The following is a 22,502-nucleotide window of genomic DNA, read 5'->3' as shown; positions in this document are numbered from 1 at the left end:
TCTATTACAGTCCATTGAAATTCGCAACACAATTCACGTGATGATATTTATAAACACGGGTACGCTTCATAATTTACATGTTAAAGTAAATGATGGTGAAGAAACCGAAAATAAATAAAAAACAGTCATAGTAGTTTGACGGTGTATGTCAATAAGTGGTGTAATAAAACATGCATGATATGATATCAGGCAATAAAATCAAAAACAAGATAACAATCAAAATCCGTGATCTGACGTATGCTACTCTTTCAGTGAAAAAAATGCAATTTTAGAAATCTAATTTGATTCATTACGTTATGTTGAACAACGTTATACTTTAATGGAAGCACTATAAATATTTGATGCGCAGGTCGGGGAGTTCAAACAAGCTTTTGGATTATTCAACGACGCAACTACAGGTGAGTGCAGATTGTCCACTTTGTATACATAGTTTTAAGATTCGGTATTACATTTGTTGGTTTCCTTACAAAGCATTTTTAAGACTTATTTAAAACCAAAGTATAGTTGAACCTCGATTTAACGAATTGATTGGGATCAACAAATACATTCGTTAAATCGGATATCAATTTTCTTTAAAGATTATGGTATAAAAATATCAATGCAAAATACCCTTAGATATTCAGGTATGAAAAAAGTGGTTATTGTTTACTACGAGCTTAAAAATTATAAATTATGTGTTAGGGAATCGACTTTAAAATGATTTTAATTATTTAATGCTACTTGCTTTTAAAACTTAATGCATACATATAATTACACATTTGGATTAGGATGTGAAATATTCAAAATTTTAAGAGTTTTAGTTTCATGTGCGAATTTTTTTCCAGCCATTGTTGTTCGTTAAATCAAAGCTAAAAATTCGTTAAATGAGAACATTTTAGCACCTTTTTTGTCTCTACAGAGAAAATATTCGTTAAACCGGAGAATTCGTTAAATCGAAGTTAGACTGTAGATGTTATCGTTAAAATGTATGAATCAGTTATTCTACGCATTATCGAGCTAATGTGTGGAATAACTAGTGGAATTCGCTAAAGAAGCCAAAATAAAAAGTTTCATATCTCAAATCACTAAGGTAATCTAGGAATTACCTAGATAATGTGCACATTACCTACTATGTGCTCTTTAAAGTCAAAACAAGATCTTTTCTAGGACAACAACAGCGCTTCTGGGCTCTTAAATTAATGTTTTTTTTCGCTATCTAAACAATCAAGTGCAACAATTTAACGTTCAACTCATGAGTTGCTAGAATCAATCACTTTGAAAACTGTAATACAAAGAATTAAATGTCTTAAAATCTTTGTAGAAATCAGTTATTTTACAAATTATCTAGCTAATGTGAGGAATAACGTAAAAAAATTAATAACGTAATTAATAACGTAAATAATTAATAACGTAATAACGTAAAAGTAATTCGTTAAAAAAGCGAAAATAAAAAGTTTCAGTTCTCAAATTAGGATCTAGGTCTAGGAATTACCTGGTGATCTAGGAATTACCTGGATAATGTGCTCATAAATATTAATCGTTTACAAAGAAATAGTGAATAAGACTTTTTGAATATTGCACATTGCTTTCCAAACTTTTGGTTTAGGAATAAAAAGTTTATTAGTGCTACTTCGAAATCATCAACAAAAAAGCAACAATCAATTGTGATTTTTTTAATCATACAATAATACTTTTCATACTTCTGGTATGAATACAAAATTTATTGATATTGATCTCAAATATTAGTCATGAACGAAAAGAAATTACGTTTATTGAATTTTTAATAATACTTTTCATACTTTAACCATCGAAACAAAATTTATTAATATTGATCCTATACATAAATCAAGGAAAAAAATAACAAATAATGGTAATTTTCAAAATGCAAAATGCCTTTCTTACTTCCGGTAAACTAATAAAACTTTTTAATATTTCTAATAATGATTTATTTAACAAAGCAAAAATACATCTAGTTTTTTTCTGATTTTGCAAAAGCAGTACGTAATTCTAGGACTTCAAAAATAACATATTAGCAGGCTACATTATTTTTGAAGTTGAAGTCAAAGTTTTCAACATTCATGAAAAAGAGAGAAAATGAAAATGATGCGTTTTTACACCTGGTTATTAGAATTTAGAAGAAAAATTAATGTTTACAAAATATCATTACCAAAAAAAAAAGTGTAAAGCAATGTATTCTTAGATTGAAGAAAACACTGGGCTCCCTCATATACCCTTATTTATAGAAACCGTTTAACTGCAATATGAACTGCTGTCTGTATTTATAAATGTTTTTGTTCATTTAATAGACGAAACGTATTCAAGGTAACACAGAAGAAGAATAGCTGTTGATACACCTGTTATCTTTGCCTTGTCATTATCATTAGAAAGAACCTCGTGACTTAAAACGTCATGTATCAGAGCACGGATAAACTTGTTCCCAATGAACAAGGGGTGAGTTACATTTCTTTTTTTCTCATGTTATCTATAGTAAATCACATCATGTGCGTATTTTTATATAAGTTCCATAAAATGTTTTCTTTTTCTTTTAAAAGAAATATTAAATATCGTTTGCTAAGTGAAATATTTATCTAACGAAATAGACATCTGCAGCGTCAACACTCTGCATTTTATAACAGAAAAACGACATAATTTAAAACTAAAAAGTCTCGTCTATATGTATTTCACTTTTAAGCTCGATGATATTTAGTTTTAGTTATTTTAAAAGAATTTATTAAATATCGTTTGGTAAAGTTAGATATTTATCTAACAAAATAGACGTTTTCAGTGTCAACACTCTGCATTTTATAACAGAAAAATGAAATAATCTAAAACTAGAAATCTCGTCTTCATGTATTTTACTTTAAAGCCTATGTTATTTATTTGGGATATTTACGTAGTATATCGTTTGCGTATCAAATATAATTGGAATTAAGCATTTTCTAGAACTGAATGATACACTCTGAAAGAATTCAGTTAATTGTTGAACCATAATATCGGTACCTTAAACCATGATACTCGTCAAATCGACTGAAACCATAAGGTTTAAACCGTAATAAGATTGAACCATAACGTGTGCTAAAGTAATGATGTATTTCCCTTATTAATATTTAATTTAGAAATCCGTCAACATTAATTATGTTACCGTCAATATTTAATTTAGATTTTTATATTACCTTATGTAGTAATTGCATTTTAAAAGAGTACCTGAATTAGTGTTTCCAAAACTAAATGATGAGCTGTGGTGGCTCAGGGGAACCCAGCAATGGTTGGTCGATACGAATTCCGCATTTGGCTTGCACCGACCAAAGTGCTGACGTAAAATATCCTCAGTGGTAGACGGATCATGGGGGTCCCTTGCAGTCAGGCTAACCGATGGAGGTTTTCCTCTCCATGTAACGCAAATGCAAATTAGTTAAATAAAATAGTCCTCCATGAGGGCAAAATTTATGCCAATACTTGATCCAGGAATTTCCTTATTTTCTGGATTGGATTCAAAATTACAAGGTTACGGAATTGAACATTTGTAGTCGTAAACCCTAATTTGGGTTGGCTGTTCAACGACGGCTATAAAATAAAATATAAAATACTAAATTATAAACTCTTTTCAAAATAAATAAATAAAAATTTTATAAATAAAATGGCTAATAGTCGAAGTATGATCATGGTACCTTAAATCATAATGTAGTTCATGCCAGCATAAGTTTAATTATGTTTCCTTTTAAGTTGAACAACATTATCGTAAAATCAAGTTCAAGAAATAAGATAATAAGTCATAATCTTAGGTTGTTGTTGATTTGCACAGCATTGTGATTCTCCATAATTTCTCACTGATGTAGTGAAATCCATTTATTTTCTTTCGATAAATATTTAGGATTTTTTACGTTTTTCTATCTTTTACGTATAATCATTACAAAGTTTCTATTTTTTGTAAAATATGTTACTGGGTTACGGGGTTCGTCAGGTAATTAACAATGTTCACTGGATTCACCACCCTTCTCAAGGCAGCTCGGGTTTTTTTAAAATTTTGTCAGACATAGTGTATAACACCTCTCGCTTGCATTTCAAATCATTAAAATCTAATGCAGACTAAACAGTTTTCTGGTATTTATGTTATTAACACTATAAAAACTGAAACTTAGTATATACCTATATTAGCCCAAAAGCAGTCGAAATGACTGCATTGTAAAAGAATAAATAATGTGTAAAGAATTTTGTTTAAAATTAATTTTTAATATTTTTTATATTATTTACAGTTATATAACAAGCTATTAGTAAATATCAACATTAAAAAAATTATATATTGTGCAAAATTCTAAAAAATAGTGTCATTATATACATTATTGTTTTTCTAATTGAAATTAAAACCAGTCAAAATGACTTCCGTAAGCAATCTAGTGTTAAATTCTTGGATAATGAAATTCTGTTAAATATAACTTTATAGCTGAGGATATATTAGGAGAAACATCAGTGTTTGGAAAACCGAGTAAATGCATACTAGACAGTGGCACTTGACCTTAAAAAAAAAAAAAAAAAACATTTATGTAGGGCATAAGGGGCAAATGTATACTGGCTTTAATACATAGCTATAGCTACACAAAATATAAGCTATTCTAGGGAGCTTTTTACAAAAAAGATGTCCTCGTGAACCTTTTTTTTTTTTTTTTTAATAAAAAAGGATTATTTAAATTTTTGAAATTATTAGAAAACTTATTTTTAAATTTGTTACAAACCATATTATTTTTAGTTTGTTGCCTCATTAGAAAACATTCTTTCTGTTTTGTTTTTGTTTCACAAGTTGAAATTCGAATGTTTATTTACTTCTGATAAAATATTTATATATGTTACTGCGAGTGACAGAAATGGGTGTTGTTGACTTCCTCCTGTGAATGTTGACTATCACATAGTCATTCAGGTAAATATCCGAAATGTATACTAGGTCTAGTTTAGTTAAGTGCTACTACCCGGTATACATTTGCCCGGTATGCCCTAATCCAATGTTATTTTAAGGTCAAGTGCCATTGTCCGGCATGCATTTAACCGGTACTCCGAACACTGTTTCTCCTAATCTATCCTCATCAGATATTAAAATATCGAATAAATATAATAATATCAAAGAATAAATTAATATCAAATCTGAGATAAGAGATATTTTGGACATTCGTCAAAGTGACTATGTGATTGTTGACATTCACCGGTGAAAGTCGACATTCTCTTGATTTCGGTCATTCTCGGTAACATATACACTAAAATTTTGAAATACGTGAATTGTTAAAAAATTCTCCTTACTTATGAATCTTTCCACTACAAATTGATAGATTCTGAAATATCAACATTTTGAGCATTCAAATTTTTGATCAAAATTTAGTTCAAAATTTTGAGCATAGAAATATTGGACATTCTAATTAAAATTCTCTTTTCCAGGGTCTCTTTCTCCTGTACTTTTATAATTAAACAATTAAACAAGTAATATTAAAAGACAATGTTAAAGTCAATTCCTACTTAGATCAACAAAGAAAAACTTTATTTTAGTTGCTTTTAATTAAATAATTATAATTTTTCTGCCATATAAAACTAAAATTAATAATTAAACTTAATTAATGAATTAATATCTGAAAAAAAAAATGTATTAACATCAAATGTCATCCACTGCAAGTTTTATAAAATGAATTCGAACTTGAATGGATGAATAGAAAGTATTTTATTAACGATTGAAAGTTTGAATAAGATATATAAATAAATATATAGAGGGAGAGTGTGAACTATTAGTAGGAATTGAAAAAAAAAAAAGGCGCTTGGCACCAGACAACTATAAAAGAATAAATTTAGTGACGTGGACTACGCTTACTACCACGTAATGTTCTTTATTGAATTTATATCAGACACAGCGAATATAAAATAATTAATTATTTAATGTAAACATATAACATACTTCAACAATTATTTAACTCATCAAAAATAATAAAATACTTTTTGTTTAAGAAAAAATACTGAAATAATACTAAAACCAAGAATGAAATTCAAACTTGGTTTTAGAATTTTATTATTTACCGTTGGCAAGAAATAAACTAATTTTTTTTATCTCTAAATTCCTTTCCTTTTTTTCTAATTCATTCAGTAATTTTATTTCATTTCAATGCAGGTTGGAAAAAGTGATTATCAAGCAATTGAAGGAGGAACAGGAGGAGGAGGCAATGGTAACGTAAACCTTCAAAATCATAAAATATGGAGTTAACTTAGAAAAAGAACACATTGAGTCACATTTTGAAGATGTTAATCTTAATAGTAATCATAAATAGGGATTATTTAAAGAAAGAAATTTTGAGACTTGCTCAGAAAATGTCAATCGTAATAGCAATCATAAATAATGCTTACTTGAAAGAAGAACACGTTGAATTACATTTTAAAAATGTTAATCTTAATATTAAACATAAATAAAGCTTACTTAGAAGAAGAACATGTAAAATGTTAATCTTAATATTAATCATAAATATAGTTTACTTAGAAGAAGAACACGTAAAGTCACATTTTGAAAATATCAATCTTAACAACACTAACTTTCCATAAACAGAGTTTTACTTTAACCCAAGTCAAATTCGTGATGGTCCCCTCAGATCATTTTGATGGTTTATGTGAGTTTCAGGGCGATTCATGATGGTCCAACATGATTTGATAGCCACCATCATCCCACATTTTCCGTTATGCATTCATGATTTTTGATATGAAAGCAAACTTCCATCTTACCACTATGAAAAATGCTACTTTAATACTATATATGGTTAACTAATAAAGAAGTTTGTATTCTCATGGACCAACAATCCATAATGATACGTGATGGTACTTGATGGTTCCAACTATACATTTCCATGATGGTTTCAAGGGAATTCTTTTTGATTCTCACGAATATACCATCAAAACAATTTGCTTTTTTATGTTGGACCATCAAAAATCAATCTGAATTCCTACATTGGGATGATGGTTGTTCATGATCGTTCTAACTTTTGATTTCTTAGAAATTATGATGGAAATTTCTGCTGATTCAGCATGAACAAACTATCAGGACAAGTTTCTATTCTTCCGTTGGACCATCATAAATCTGTCCGAATTTCTACATTAGGGTGTTAGTTACTTATGGTGATTACCATCAAAAATATAATGGTTCATGATGGAATTATTGATGGCTACCATTAGAGATTACGTTGTTCCATCAATGGAAAACCATCAAAAATTTTGACTTGAGAAACAGTATTGATCATTAAATAAAAGCAAATGTAATTTTATTTTTTGTGATAATCTTTTTCAAACGAACTCACTGTTTTTTGCTGTCTTCTAATTTTCATTTTATATTCAGAAGCTGTACCCCAGTCATTTCTGTCACAAGTTAAGAAGGCAAAAGAAGAAAACATCGGATGCTGCAGCTTCTGTCTTGCCTTCTTCGCACTTCTCATCGGATCACGTAAGTTTCATAGCTTTAACGTTTATATCAGCAACCATTTTTTTTTCTCTGATTTGTCATTTCATATAAAATGAGATTGTTTTTTATTTATTATTCACAAAAGGATTAAGCATCTGATTTTTGTTTTACGATAAATTTTGTTTCTCTGAATGATTTATTTATTCACAACTATTATTTATATCAGCAACCATTTTTTTTCTTCTGATTTGTCATTTCATATAAAATGAGGTTGTTTTTTTTATTTATTATTCACAAAAATCCATTTTTTTTAAAGTATTTAAAGAGATTATAACAGAAAAAATAGGATTAAACATCCGATTTTTGTTTCACGATAAATTTTGTTTCTCTGAATGATTTATTTATTCACAAAAATCCCCCTTTTTTGAGAGAGAGAATTCAGAGAGATTGCAACAAAACAAACTGGATTAAACATCTGATTTTTATTTCTTTTACCATAAAATTTGTTTCTCTAAATTATTTATTTATTCACAAAAATCCATTTTTTTAAAGTATTCAAAGAGATTGTAACAGAACAAATTGGATTAAACATAATCTCATCGGTAAAAGTTATTTTTCTGAATGATAAATCGGAACATCTTTTTTTCAGAAAACGCACTCAAAAGAGAAAACAAAAACTGATTGAATTGTTGCAAGAAGTTCCGTCTCCTCCGCCATGTTATCCGGATTTGTTCCCTACTGACTAATTTAAAAATGATTCCCCTTTGTTTAAAATGGCAATTATTGAGAGACAAGAAGCTGTCATAATAGCTATTTTTGTGTAGTTTTATAGAGCTATGTTTGAATAGGCATATTTATTTTATTTTATAACCGTCGTTGAATGCCCGACCCAATTTCTGGGTTTACAACTACTAATATTCAACACCGTAGCCTTGTAATTTCGAAACCAATCCGGAAGACAAGCGAACACCTGGATCAAGTATTGGGAGAAATTTTCCTTCGTGGAGGACTTTTTGATGGAACTAACCTGCATTTGCGTTACATTGAGAGGGAAACCCTCGAAAGCCTCCCACGGTTAGCCTAACGGCAAGGGGACTCTAACCCATGATTCGTCTACCACTGAAGATATTTTACGTCAGCACTGTGGTCGGTGCAAGACGGATGCAGAATTCGTATAGATCAGTCATCGCTGGGATTCGAACAAGTTCACCTCATTCGAAGGCGGACGCTCTATCCCCTGAGCCACCACAGCTCATGATTCAGTATTAGAAAACATTAAACACTAATTCAGGTAATCTTTTAAAATGCAATTACTACATGCGATAATATAAAAATCTAAGTTAAATATTGACAAGAGAAACACGCCGCAGGTGGCTAATATTTCCATAGTTGATCTATTTATTTAGTGTAGTGGTTATATTTTAAATCATAGATGATTTTTAAGTTTTACTTTAATCTCAAAATCCCCATTTTATTTCAGTGGTATGGACGCTTGTTATCATCGTCATCATTACAGTTCCAATCGTCATGATTGTTATTGGTAAGTATAATTACTTTATATCTTAAAACCATTAATTATATTGAGTTATATGACATAATCTTGCTAGTGTTTTAAATAGTATGTTTCAACTTATATTAACCGCTTCCCTGATTATCCCGAGTTAACTCGGGTATGTATACATTGCAAATATTTACTATCCCGAGTAAACTCGGGCATAGCAGAAATCGTCAATATGTTTTGTTTTATCACGTTTTCATTCGGCTGGAAGCAAAACAAAAAATAATTATAATCCGCTGTGATTGGAAGTTTGCCAATATTTGTTTGGGAGTTTCGTTATTTGTGAAACTGCAGACGTGTATTGGTTGATGAATTTACATGGAAAAAAGAGTAAAAAAAAATGGCGTTCGCGATCGAAAGTGAAAGTATCGCAGATTATTTTTCAGATTATGAACATGCGGACATATGCAAAGACTAATATTTATCTTTTTTCATTTGCCCGATATAATTTGGGATAGTAAACTGATGGTAAATTAAATATTTTTATACCTAAAAAAAAGTAAAATTTCAACTTAGAACTTGTGCATTGCGTTTTGTTTTAGTTCCTTGTATTTATAAATGAAGTGAAACAATATGTTGATTTTTTGCATTTTTTTCGAAAAGAAATGGTAAGGAAAGTGGTTAACTTTGCTTAAATTCCTGATTTATTTTAATGGCGGGCATTTGGGTCTATTTCCCATTAGCCTTAAAAATGCTACTATCTCGTCGAAGTTCATTTACGTCGCACTAGAGCTGTACAATGGGCTATTGGAGACCGTCTGGGAAACATCCCTAAAGGATGATCCGAAGACATGCCATCACAATTTTGATCCTCTGCAGAGGGGATGGCACCCCCACTTCGGTAGCCCGACGACCTGCTCGCGAAGTCGAGCACTTTACGGTAGAATAGTTTAACGAGGAACCATACCGCACATCCTCGGTCCCTACGCAGACTGATCCAAGTGGTCACCCACCCGCACACTGACCGCAGCCAGTGATGCTTGACTTCGGTAATCTGCTGGGAACCGTGTCTTAACGATCAGTCCACTGTGGGACATGCTACTCTCTTATCGTTACCCATTGGGCACCTGTGACTAAGCCACGGCGGTAGAGCAGCGTCGCCCACGTCATACAACCACAAACCCGTTTATTGGGCGGGTTACAATCACACAGAAGAAAGGGCATAGAACACAGAGAGGGAGAAAGTTTCCTCCATACCTACGGTAGGATTCGAACCCACAATCATTGGCCAAGTAGTCCAGTACAGTGACCACTAGACCAGTGATCGGCAATTTCTAAATCTTAATTTGCGCAATCTATTCATTTATAATATATACTGGGTAACAGAAACCATCCACCAACTGCAAGGATTTCTGAAGATTACAACAGCATCTTCAGATTATTATTATTATTTTTTTTTTTAATTTAAGAAGCGACTTAAGAATTACAGATAAGAAGAAAAGATAAAATGAAAAATAAGAAAAATTTCCGATCCTCAACGAAGGAAAGAATTATTTCACCTTTCTTAAACTTGACATTAAGAAAAATGAATTTTGTATTAATTTTCGAAAAGTTTATTTATTCGGTTAAGGGTAGTATAGGAGTTTGTTCCATTTTTCAAAGGTATTAAAATTGAAAAATTAAAATTTTTAACGACATACATTTTTATCTGCCCTACGTTTTGCTGTATACGTTACCATGAATGACAAAAATCAAGAGAATGTCGACTTTCACCAGTGAATGTCAACAATCACATAGTGACTTTGGTGAATGTCCCAAATGTATTTGTTATATCCAATTTGATATTAATTTATTCGATATTTTAATATCTGCAGAGGATTGTTTAGGCCAGTGTTTCCCAAAGTGTGGTACGCGTACCCCCAGGGGTACGGGAACAGTTTAGCGGGGGTACGTGTTCTTATGCGAAATATTTTGCAACAAACGAAAATTTCAAAAATTTTTATTTAAAAATAAAGCTAGCCACGAAAATTTACGATTACATACTTTTCTATTGGCTATTTTCGCAGAGTTAACGGTTAATAATTAGTAGCATCAACAGCCAGTTGTAATTTTTAACTTTCGTGCAATTTTTTTATAGTTAAAAATACATTCATTTTTTATTAGTGGTACACAGAGCTACGAAAAATTTAGAAAGGGTACACAAAAGTCATAAGTTTGGGAAACACTGGTTTAGGCAATACATCAGTGTTCGGAATACTTTTTTAAATGTATACTGGGTAGTGGCATTGATGTATGACATACCGATTGAACATTGATCCGAAAAAACATTGATGTATGACATACCGATCAAGTGTATACCGGGCAGTGGCACTTAACTAGCCCTAGTATATATTTCGGACATTTATCAAAGCGACTATGTGATTCTCAACATTAACCGGTGAAAGTCAACTACGACCCATTTCGATCTTTCACAGTACCATATACATGTTTGATACAATAATTTTCTGACAGCGCTGTTTAGCAGACAAATTTGGATGCTACAGACTGACTAGGAAAATTGTACTACCAGGATTATGCATATAAAACAATTGGAGAACTGATATCTTTCTATGTGTTGTTTCCAGTTAGATGCTTTACAAATTTCCGGAATCTGAACACTATAACAAAAACTACACAAAATCATAATATTGTCGAGATAAAAATCTTTTAATTTTTCTATTATTACCTAAAATGTTCTCTTGTACAATTGTTGTTTCTCACTACATTTCCTCAATGGTTTCATATCTATAGGGTAATGTGAATGATTGAAATGGGTGGTCTTCCACCAATGAATGTTGACAATCACATAGTCGCTTTGGTAAATGTCCGAAATGACATTCTCTTGATTTCGGTGATTCATGGTAACATATATATTGAAATATTTAATATCTTTAATGCTGTTTTTAAGATTAAAGGCATCAAGATCAGTCTCGGATAAAACTGATAAATGATAAAATGAACTGAAAAGTGATAAAAACCCAGTGGTCGAATTTGCGCACGACAAGTAGCGAAACTACTGTAGTCGCTACCTTTTTTTGTAGTTTGTAGTGTAGTGTGATGCTTAAAAAAGTGGTGTATCGAGTAGTGCGATACATAAAGCCGTAGTTTGTACCGATTCCTGGCAACTACTTTGATTAACCTAGGATTATATACAAGTTTGCGAAAATTGAAAATTATTCGTTAATTTTGATCTTCATATTCATAAAAAAATCTCGCTAAATTGGAATTTTTTTTTTTTAAAAAAAAGTACAATAACTTTTAGACATTTAAACTATTTGTCCTCTCTAAAGCCCGGATAAATTTTTACGGAACTATGATATGTATAGTCTAAAATTACAACTTAGCCTCTAGAGTAAAAGCGATTAAACTATGGATTTTTTTTCGGCAAAAAGCTTTGAAAAACATCTTTAAGGGAAGTAATCGAGGAGCACCATGTACCTTTATCAATACACACACACACATATATATATATTTTAAAAAATCATGTCATTGAAAACAGGTGCTGAATATTTCCATGATTGTCCTGCTCAGAAGATGATACCAATCAGTCTGATTGTTGCTGGATCTGTTGCCATGCTCAGCAACGTCATCAATTTTGTGGATAGATTCAAGAGATTGTCTGAAACCGGTATTCCTAAAAGACACACAGTCATTGGATGGATTAACCTCGTTCTCAACTTGTTCATGCTTGGATGGTTCCTTGCTAGTAAATATCTTTCAAACCTCTTTAATGCTAGTTTATATTAATGTATGTCCCCCCAAAAAAAGTTTGACAATTTTAAAAGTTCATTTAAGAACAATCGAAGAATAGTAAAATATATGGTTTACTACACTTTACTTAGGAAAATAGATTGTTCAATCTCACCTAGCTATAAAATTAGTTTTAAAGTTCCTCATGAGATGGCACAACTGAACCAAAGTGTTAGTTTATATTAATATTATTTAATATTAGAATGTTAGAATATATTAATATAATAGAATATATGAATATATTTGAATATATTTATATAATGAAATATATGAATATAATAGAATATATTAATATAATAGAATATATTAATATAATAAAATATATTAATATAATAGAATATATTAATATATTGGAACATATCAATATTTGAATATATTAATATTAGAATATATCCATATTAGTATACATTAATATGTGTACAGGACGACTCAAAAATCACTGGCAATTTTAAAAATCCATTTGAGAGCTGCAGTATCGTGACATGCATGTTTACTTCACTTTGCTTAGGGAACTAGTTTATTTAATCTTTCCTACATTCAAAGTTATTTACGAAGTTCGACAACGGGTGACACCACTGGACCAAATAACTAATGCATATTACCACTATTTTATGTTAATATATGTACCGGGGAAAGAGGTACAACCGACTCTATTACTTAACATGCCCCGTTTGTAGAGGTTCAAGCGGGCCTTAAAACCAGTATTTGTTTAGATTTTTGATAAAAATGAGGCAAATGTCTTCGCAAAATCATAACACTTACCTGATTTATATATCCGGAGAATTCCAAAATGATATGTTCGTCATTTGAAAACTTTATTCTCAAATAAAATATACATAGATTATCCCTTCATTACTTTAAGATGACATACCACACAATAAAATATTACAATTGCAAGATGTCGATATAAATTTCAATATGTAACTTAGAAACATAATAGCTACATTCTAGTTGAAATTATTCAAAATTAAAAAATACTTACCAAAAAAAAGATAAAAATTTATTAAATATCAACATAAATGATATCATTTCAAGCAAATCGGATGATTCTAAATTGTTGTTTTCCGAATTATATAGATTCAGAAATATATACTATTCTATAACTATTATAGTTCTGCATGATCTGAAATTACATATTCATTGGAATGAAGTAAGCAATGTTGACTTCACTTTAATTTGTAACAAATTGAAGACAAAAAAAATGTATTTTACTATACTACACACATCTGTAACAGTATACAATCACGAAATCGGAAGTTATCAGTTGCAAGTTGGTTAATAATGGAAAGGTAAAAATCATTGCGAAATTGTTTTTCAAATGTTTGGCGTGTTCTGTTTCAAAAAGATTTTCCAATGTTCTGGTTAGTTTTTTCAAGTTCTTCTGCCTTTTCCTTAGGGAAATTTTGCTTCTTATTTGCTACTAAGAAAATGGCGTCCGACTCTGTCAATGATTATGATAGAACTAAATGAACACTTAATAAATAAATGCCTGATATTTTCAGGCTCCGCTAGAGGGCGTATTTAAGCGTTGTACGTTGTCGCGAATAACTTTATGACTTTTATTAATTATATGCTGATGACAACCAAAACAATATGAAAATAAATGAGGAAAAACTGGATCCTACCACGTGATTTTCCGGTCAATAAAAATGCACGCACAGCAATGGAAAACTGCGACAAAATCATTAGTTTCTATATATGTTACCGGCACAGTTTGAAAATCAGCATTCCAAATTATGCCTAGGCATTGCATATAATGCCTAAAACGTTTTATATTATGTATGAAGCGATTTATATTTCACACATTTCCCAGGCATTTACACATTTTCTAGGCATAGAATGCCAAATGAGAAACCGGCAAAGTATAAAATACGCTTCCGATTCGTTTCATAATATAATGAAATGTAGTTCAAAATGTCATTCAAGCCTGCCATGTTGCAACAAGTAGCTTAGTTTTTTTTTTTTTTTTTTTGCATGAGAATTTTGTTTCCCTTAATAAGAAAGGCATAAATTATGTTTTGTACAACTTTGATTTTCTATACGCATTTAAATTTTTTTTAATCTCACATTTCATATCTTGTCTGAAAACATCCGGCATTATATACAATGCCTAGGCATTGTATAGAATGCCGGCGATTTATACTTCGCCGGTAACATGTAGAGTAAGATACTGATTTTTTAAATAGCCGATAAAATGCAATTCCCTAAAAAAATTTATGTCGTAATAGTAGAAGGCTAGTAAATTTTAGTCGTTTTAAAGCTACAAGTTTTGTAACTTTAATACTAAAATTTTGAGGGCTACTTAAAAATTCATCATAACAACGTATTTCTTGTAATACTGTCGAACTCGGTACATCGTGTTTTTTCGGTTGTAATAATATTTTTATCCTACTAAATTCTGCGTATTGTTGATGCCATGTAATGTTTGTTACCTCTCTCTTTTTCTTCAGCTTGCTACTGGGTGTACAATGCAAATGGCGCAGATTTCCAAGATCCTAAGTCACTTACGTACTGCAATCCTCACATGTATGGATTTGTCTTCTGGTTCGTCAACTTTATTTGGATCTTCTTCGGTACAATGGTTGTCATTTCGGCATTCGTCATGTGCTTTGCCCTCATGTGTTGGTAAAAAAAGAAGCGTTGTGAAATAATTTTCGAACATTACATTTTGTTCGTTTATATTACAGATATAAATATTTATTGTGTTTATTTTATTGTATAGATTACTCGTATTTTATATAAATGTAACGATATTCTATACTAGACATAACTATACACACAATTTATGACTTGAATAGATTTTAAATTAATAATTTTGTGCCATGTTTTCGCCTACTTCTCATATTATCATTTTTCTATTTATACCTTCATTTCATTTTTGGAAGTATTATTGTGTTTGTAACTGTATGTTGTAAAAAGAAGCATAAATGTGATGCTTTGATGTATATAATACATGAGGTTTTTATTTGATTTTGATACTTTAAAATATTGAAATGTAAAAAGTTTAATCAATAAAAATATATTTAAAAAGTATTCACTAATTTCATAACACAATTGATCGAAGAGGTTGTTCATCACTTCTCTACAGTTTGGGCGTCTACAATCCATCTTACTTGACATAATCTTTCCTTCTATAGGGCTTGATAGTCATGATGCGTTTATCTCGCATCCTCATCATTTCGTCATATTCTGGAGCAATTTCAAAATATTTTTAAGCGTTTTTATACACCCCATTTTATAAAACATAAAATAAATAAAGTGAGAAACTTTTTCTGACAGACTTTTAGTGTGACTATTGAAAAAAAATATTTATTATTTACAAAATTGCTTCAACTTCAATTTCAGTTGCTTTTTTTTGTATAAATGCTGCCAGAGCACAAAAAATACTTAATTATTGAAATGAAGTGCATAAAAAGTTAATTTTAATAATAACATGAAAAATACCTAATGCATAGTTTCATTAAAATACCTCTAATATATTAGTATGCGACTTCTTTTGAGAGAATTGGCTAGTTTTCAGACTTCAAGAATTTTAGCAGGATTCGAAGATACACTCAAAATTCGCCAATGGCAATCTCATTCTGTAACCCCTATGCTCTTTCAGAGCTCCTCGCACTCTGCAGCTGACCATCATACAATAGTACAATGTACAGTAATAGTACAATAATAGTACAGTAATGAGTAGTATAAAAGTTATCTTTTGGAAGATACGGATTAATGTCCTCGGAAAATCTATTTTAATTTTTACATTGTGTACACTTTTGGCTTGCAATCTAAGACTGCTTATTGAAAACAACATCCATGGGATGGTGTTTTCAATATAAATATAAACAACAACAATCGCAAGCTCTTGACCTGCTCTACTCCCTGTTAGAAAGTATACAGCGGCTTACTTCAGCTTATTCTGCAAGCCGATATCGATGGTGTTTCCAGTAGAAATGTAAACAATAACAATCTCGAGCTCAATACCTGCTCTAGTTCCGGTTAGAAAGTTTGCAGCTGCTTACTACATGTTATTCTGCGAGGCGATATTTCCAAACGGATAATTTTGTTTTCAATAAAAGAAATAAAACAGATAATTTCTGAGCTCAAATCTGCCGCATTTCATAAGATATTAATGTTATTATGTAATTCTGGTGAGTTTGAAGTGAAAATTTGTTTTAGTTATTTAGAGATATATTGTTAAAAAAGGTGACATGGTTGCTAGGTTTTGAATAACTCGCTTTTTTAGCTGTCCTGATATGGCCTCTTTCCACAAGTTTATTACTGTTTGCTCTTGTTGCAAGCTGTGCACCATCTTACGTTAGTGTTAACACTTTTAGCATTGTAAACACGAGTATTGTTAGCATTGTAAACGCAAGTAATAAGTAATCAAATACATTGTTTGCAAGAATCTCAAAACACAATGATGCCAAATGGTTTTAAAATACAACGGAAACAGTAAACCGAAAATTTAGGCGGTACCGAGCTTGCAGCGCTCCCTAGTGTAGAAAACACCACCCATTTTCGAATTTCGCTTTTAATAAAGGGAAATAAATTATTTTATTTCTCAGCTCAAATATGCTGTATTTCATAAGATAATGATATAAAGTAATTCTAGTGAGTTTGAAGTGAAATTTTTTTTTTGTTATTTAGAGATGTATTTTTAAAAAAGGTGACATGGTTGCTAAATATAGAAACAACTCGCTTTTTTTGTAGTTCTGATTTGGCCTCCTTTTACATGTTTATTGCTGTTTGTTCTTGGTCCAAGCCATGCACTATGATACATTAGTGTTAGCATATTGTTCGAGCAGCGAGATTAAGCTCATTTAAAAAATTATCATGTCGAGGGTTTAAATTTCGAAGTTGGTATATTGTAAGAAGTGCTTTATAACGACTTTTTTTTCAAATGATGACAATTCTTACGTCTTGGAATGACAGATCTTCAAATGGCGATTCTTATAAAGATTCTACTTTTAAACTCAAATTATAAATTAGGGAACAAATACACGTATACAAGAAATACTACTCAAAAGAGTCTCAAAACACAATGATCACGTTGTGAGCCAAATGGCTTCAAAACACACCAAAAACAGTTATCCGGAAGTATAGGCAGTCAAGAGCTTGCAGCCTTCTCAAGTGTAGAAAACGCCATTCATTGTAATCTGTCTAGTTATTTATTTCGTGTGTTACCGAAACTATAGTTAATCCATTTTCTTACGAATATTATTCACGTCGTTTTACTATATAAATGTCAAACTAGTTTAATTAAGAAAGCAGTTGAAATTTTGGAACTGAAAATTTCGTGTTCACTTTATGTTTATTGCACCATATGGAATTATCTTTGAAGAAATATAAATTTCCATTCTTGCTGAGTTTCGCTTAAAATATTAAAAAGATGTGGTGAATTACACGAAAAATAAAGAAGATGAAATTTTCGACAGCTCACCTGCTGACATAACTATAAAGACTCTTTGAGACTTTACAGACTATTGAGAATTTACAGATTGATGGTAGCCCCTCATATTTTGGGTGTCAAAAGTCTTAATATATCGGGGTGGGGGAGCAACATGCTTATTGAGAGAGTTTTGGTGGTTGATTTCGTTTCATAAATTGAATAATATCGTTTGCATACAATAATTTTGTTTCATAACCGGCGTTGAACAGCTGACCCAATCTTTTTGGGTTTACGACTACTACTGTTCAACTCCGTAGCCTTGTCATTTTGAACCCAATCCAGAAGACAAGGGTACTACTGGATCAAGCATTGGGAGATATTTTGCTTTCGAGGAGGGCTTTTTTCTGGAATTAACCCACATTTGGGTTACATGGAGAGGAAAACCTCTCACGGTTAGTCTGACGGCAAGGGGACTCTAAACCATGATCTGTCTACCACTGAGGACATTTTACGTCAGCACTGTGGTAGGTGCAACCTGGATGCGGAATTCGTATCGACCAGCCATCGCTAGGATTCGAACCCGGTTCACCTCATTGGAAGGCGAACGCTCTATCCTCTCAGTCATCACGACTTTGCATACTATAATTAGCATGATTAACCTTTTGAACCATTAATATTAAATCTCAGTATAGAACAGAACAAAATGGGCCGTTTTATTTATTTAAACTAGAGCGACAATTTTTATAAAAGAAATATTTTTTTGCAGAATTTTTCTTTTAAAAAGTTAAAAATGAAACGAATTTTAATATAAAGTCATTAAATTCTTGTCATTTTACTTTACATTAAAGTAAAAGAATAGCAAATTAATCAATTTGAGTACCACGGTAGACTGATTTTAAAGACACGGTTCCCTGTCGAACACCGAAGTCAAGCATCACAGGCTGTGGTCAGTAAGCGGGTGAGTGACCTCTTACTTCAGCCTGCGTAGGAACCGAAGTTGTGCGGTATCGGGGCTCGTACTGTTTTACCGTAAAGTGCTCTACTTCATGCGCAGGTCGTCGGGCTACCTAAGCAGGAGAGCCATCCCCTCTTCAGAGGATCAAAATTGCGACGGCGTGTCTTCAGATCATACTCCGGGATGTTTCCCAGACAGTCGCCGATAGCCCATTGGGCAGATCTTGTGCAACGTAAATAAAGTACCTAGTCACTGTGCTTTTACAGCAAAAGGATTTTTACCGTCTTAAATCCAATGAAAAAATTATAATTCTTGCATTTCTCTCAAAGTTCGCATAACTTTTTTTATGATTCGTGAATTTTTACTTAATTGTTCCAAAAATTGTTTTGTTGTATGAATTGCATGCAATTGAATGTTGTGTTTCAATATTTTTCTCTCGATTTTTGGTTTTGAGATAGTTATGATACATAGAGAAAAAAAAGTTTTAAAAAAATCCGCTCTCTCACTTCGAGCTAATCATTATTGCCTGAAGAATTACTCCTACAGAAAAACAAATATGATTTTAAGTTAATTCTATTTTTACAGCATATAATTCAGAGTAATAATGCGTTCTGCTAGAACATTTACTTCATTTAAGATAAAGAGGAAATATCTTGAAAATATATTATTTTAATCTTCACTCCGTTTAACTTTTTCCTCCGTGATATAATTTCTCTTATTATAATTATTATTATAGAACAATCATTGTGAAAAGTGATCCCTGTAATTTAATGACTCTTGTTTATTGTTGTCTAAGAATAAATTAATAATTAATAAACCATAATTAATAAACAGTAATTAATCATTAAAAAACAATAATTTTATGGCAAAAATTTGGTGTATATAAAAATTACCATAAGATATTCTTACGCGGGTTTTTTCCTATGGTAAAATGTTATTATATACTTTTACCATATACATATGGCAATTATTATTTCCCAAATAAGCTTATGCCAAAAATTTGCCATACGTTTATAGCAAAATTTTACCATAGGAAAAACTCCATAGGAATATCCTATGGTAATTTATTATAGCAAACTTGTGGCAAATTTTCCTAAGGGTGAACTGTTAATTTTGAAGAAAAATGTTTAGAAGAGCGTTATTAGGAAGTTAAATCAGCGCAGATTACTTTGTAGGGAGAATTTTTATTTAAACAAATAGTTTTTTAATTGTTCAAATACTGGGATAAATTTTTTGTTGTTGTTCAAATTCATTATTTTTAAGACGATTAATTTCAATAGAATAAGCTCCTCGAGGTTACGAGATTTTCTATCCACGTTTCCATAGTTTCAAAATTTTACTTTTTTCTCACGCAAGTATATTCCAACTTTTCACCGAAGTACACTATCGTAGCGAAAAAGGCAGGTTAGCTGTAACCATGGAAACAGAGGGAGGACAAATGTGGAGAGCGGGAAAATCACGTAATCTTAGTAAATCTATTCTATTTAAAAAGATTATAAGATACATCTGTGTAGTCTGAAGTGAAATGTCTGAATGCAAACTTTTATATATGATTTAAGGGGGTGGTAATTACTGAAGAAGACAAAAAAAAGCCAATTTAATTAAAGATAAAACTTAAGAAAGAATTTTTTTTAAAAATCTAAAACCAGATTTTTAATTCATTTTTATCTGAAGATGAGTTGGTTATTATTCTTTGGTAAAGAAATTATTATTTAAAACAAAATATTCTTGACAGTAAAGTATATTTAAAATTTAATGGCCTCAAATTTAATAATTATAATTTGTTTGAAAATCATATATTTTTTTTATTTAGATTATTTTGCTTAGGCTAAATACTTAACTATTAAAAAACGCAGCTTCATAATGAAAATAACACTAATTTATTTTATTAAATTTCATGACCTTCGTTGAGCAACCGACCCAAACTTGAGTTTACGGCTACTAATGTTCAGCTCTGTAGGCTTGTAATTTTGAACACAACCCAGACGACAAGGAAACTCCTGGATCAGTAACCTCAGAGGTATTGATTTGTTATGGGAACTTATAGAACTTTTTAACAGATTTAACGAGTCGCGGTTACCATTTAATGCACGGGATGGAATCGAACTCCCGTTCTCTCGAACACGAGTCTGGTGCCCTACCAACCAGGCTATCCCAGCCCTATATTAATATATTTATAGTTTTATTGTCCTTAATTCTCCTTTGGATAGCACTAGGCACTATGTTAAAATATTTTTGTTAGAACCCGAAATATTTTAAGATATTTGGGGCATATTGTGAAATTTTGCCACAACTCTTTTATCATTCTTAACTTCTTAATATATTCTATTTGAAAAATGTTTAATAAGATTTTTTTATTTGAGGGTGATAATTTGAAAATACTTTGGTTAATTCATAATTTATTAAATTTTTATACACCAATTTCTGAAACTCTTGCTAAAAGAAATGATAATACCTTAGACTCAGACCGGGGTAGTCATGTTGGTAAGGGGTTGGACTCGCGTTCGTGAGAACTAGAGTTCGAATCCAGTCGGAAGAATCCCAGTGTATTAAATGGTGACTGGTGAAAGTTAAATCTGTCGGAGTCACAAAGTCCTCCAAGTTTCCATAACAAATCAATACCTTTGGTGGTACTAATTCAGGAGTTCCCTTGTCTTCTTAATTGAATTCCAAATTACAAGTCTACGAACTTGAACATTAGTAGTCGTAAACTCAAATTTGGATCTGCTGTTTACCGACGGTGACAAAATACCTTAAACTTTTTCTAACAGATTTAGGCTGGCTCAGGGGAGAGAGCGTTCGCTTTCCAATGAGTTGAACGGGATTCAAATCCCAGCTACAAATATTAAAAACGGGATACAAATTATTAAACCCAGCTTCCACTGACCACAGTTCTGACATAAAATATCCTCAAGTGGTTAAGAGGTTAAGTGGTTAAATATCTTCAGTGGCTAACAGTGGGAGGTTTTCGTGGTTTTCCTCTCCATGAAACGCCAATGCGTGTTAGTTCCATTAAAAAGTCCAATCGCGAAGGCGAATTTCTCACAGTCTCTTGTCTTTTGAATTGGGTTTACAATTACAAGGCTACATAGTTAAACATTTTTCGTCTAAAATTGGGTCAGCTGTTCAACAACGGTTTTAAAATATGTAGCTGGTCAAACAAAAAAGCCAAATGTATAAAAATCTCAATTTTGAGTTGCTTGCTGATTACATTGGTTTTTCTATTGCACGGCAGTATAATGATCATCTATAAAATTAACTACACTAAAAAAATTAATTATTTAGAATAGTATTGTTGACCAACTGCAAGAAATTCTTGATTAAAAATAAATAAAATAAACGATGTGGCAAAATATACAATGTAATCAAAGAGAACAATATAATATCGTTTTATCACCGGACATTTAACCGAATTCCTATCGTCTGAACGGGTTCGCATATCAAAACGCTCCAGCCGTAAACACTCATTACGTCACACTAATAACTCCGCCTC

The 22,502-nt window shown here is 31.3% G+C and overlaps 1 protein-coding gene across 1 annotated transcript; it reads left to right on the top strand.

Annotated features, from left to right (window-relative positions):
• The first annotated feature begins 230 nt into the window (after positions 1 to 230).
• Positions 231 to 15,710, top strand: LOC107449028 (transmembrane protein 272). The gene is made up of 7 exons (XM_087168449.1): positions 231 to 398; positions 2,286 to 2,430; positions 6,119 to 6,173; positions 7,328 to 7,432; positions 8,871 to 8,930; positions 12,427 to 12,633; positions 15,128 to 15,710. The coding sequence occupies exons 2-7, from the start codon at positions 2,389 to 2,391 to the stop codon at positions 15,304 to 15,306; spliced, it is 648 nt and encodes a 215-aa protein (XP_087024575.1). The 5' UTR covers positions 231 to 398; positions 2,286 to 2,388; the 3' UTR covers positions 15,307 to 15,710.
• The last annotated feature ends 6,792 nt before the right edge of the window (positions 15,711 to 22,502 follow it).

The sequence above is a fragment of the Parasteatoda tepidariorum genome, chromosome 7, assembly GCF_982258835.1.
Source record: "Parasteatoda tepidariorum strain Cologne lab strain chromosome 7, Ptep-v5.0, whole genome shotgun sequence".
NCBI classification, from domain to species: Eukaryota; Metazoa; Arthropoda; class Arachnida; order Araneae; family Theridiidae; genus Parasteatoda; species Parasteatoda tepidariorum.
This window is presented reverse-complemented; position numbering and strand designations above follow the sequence as displayed.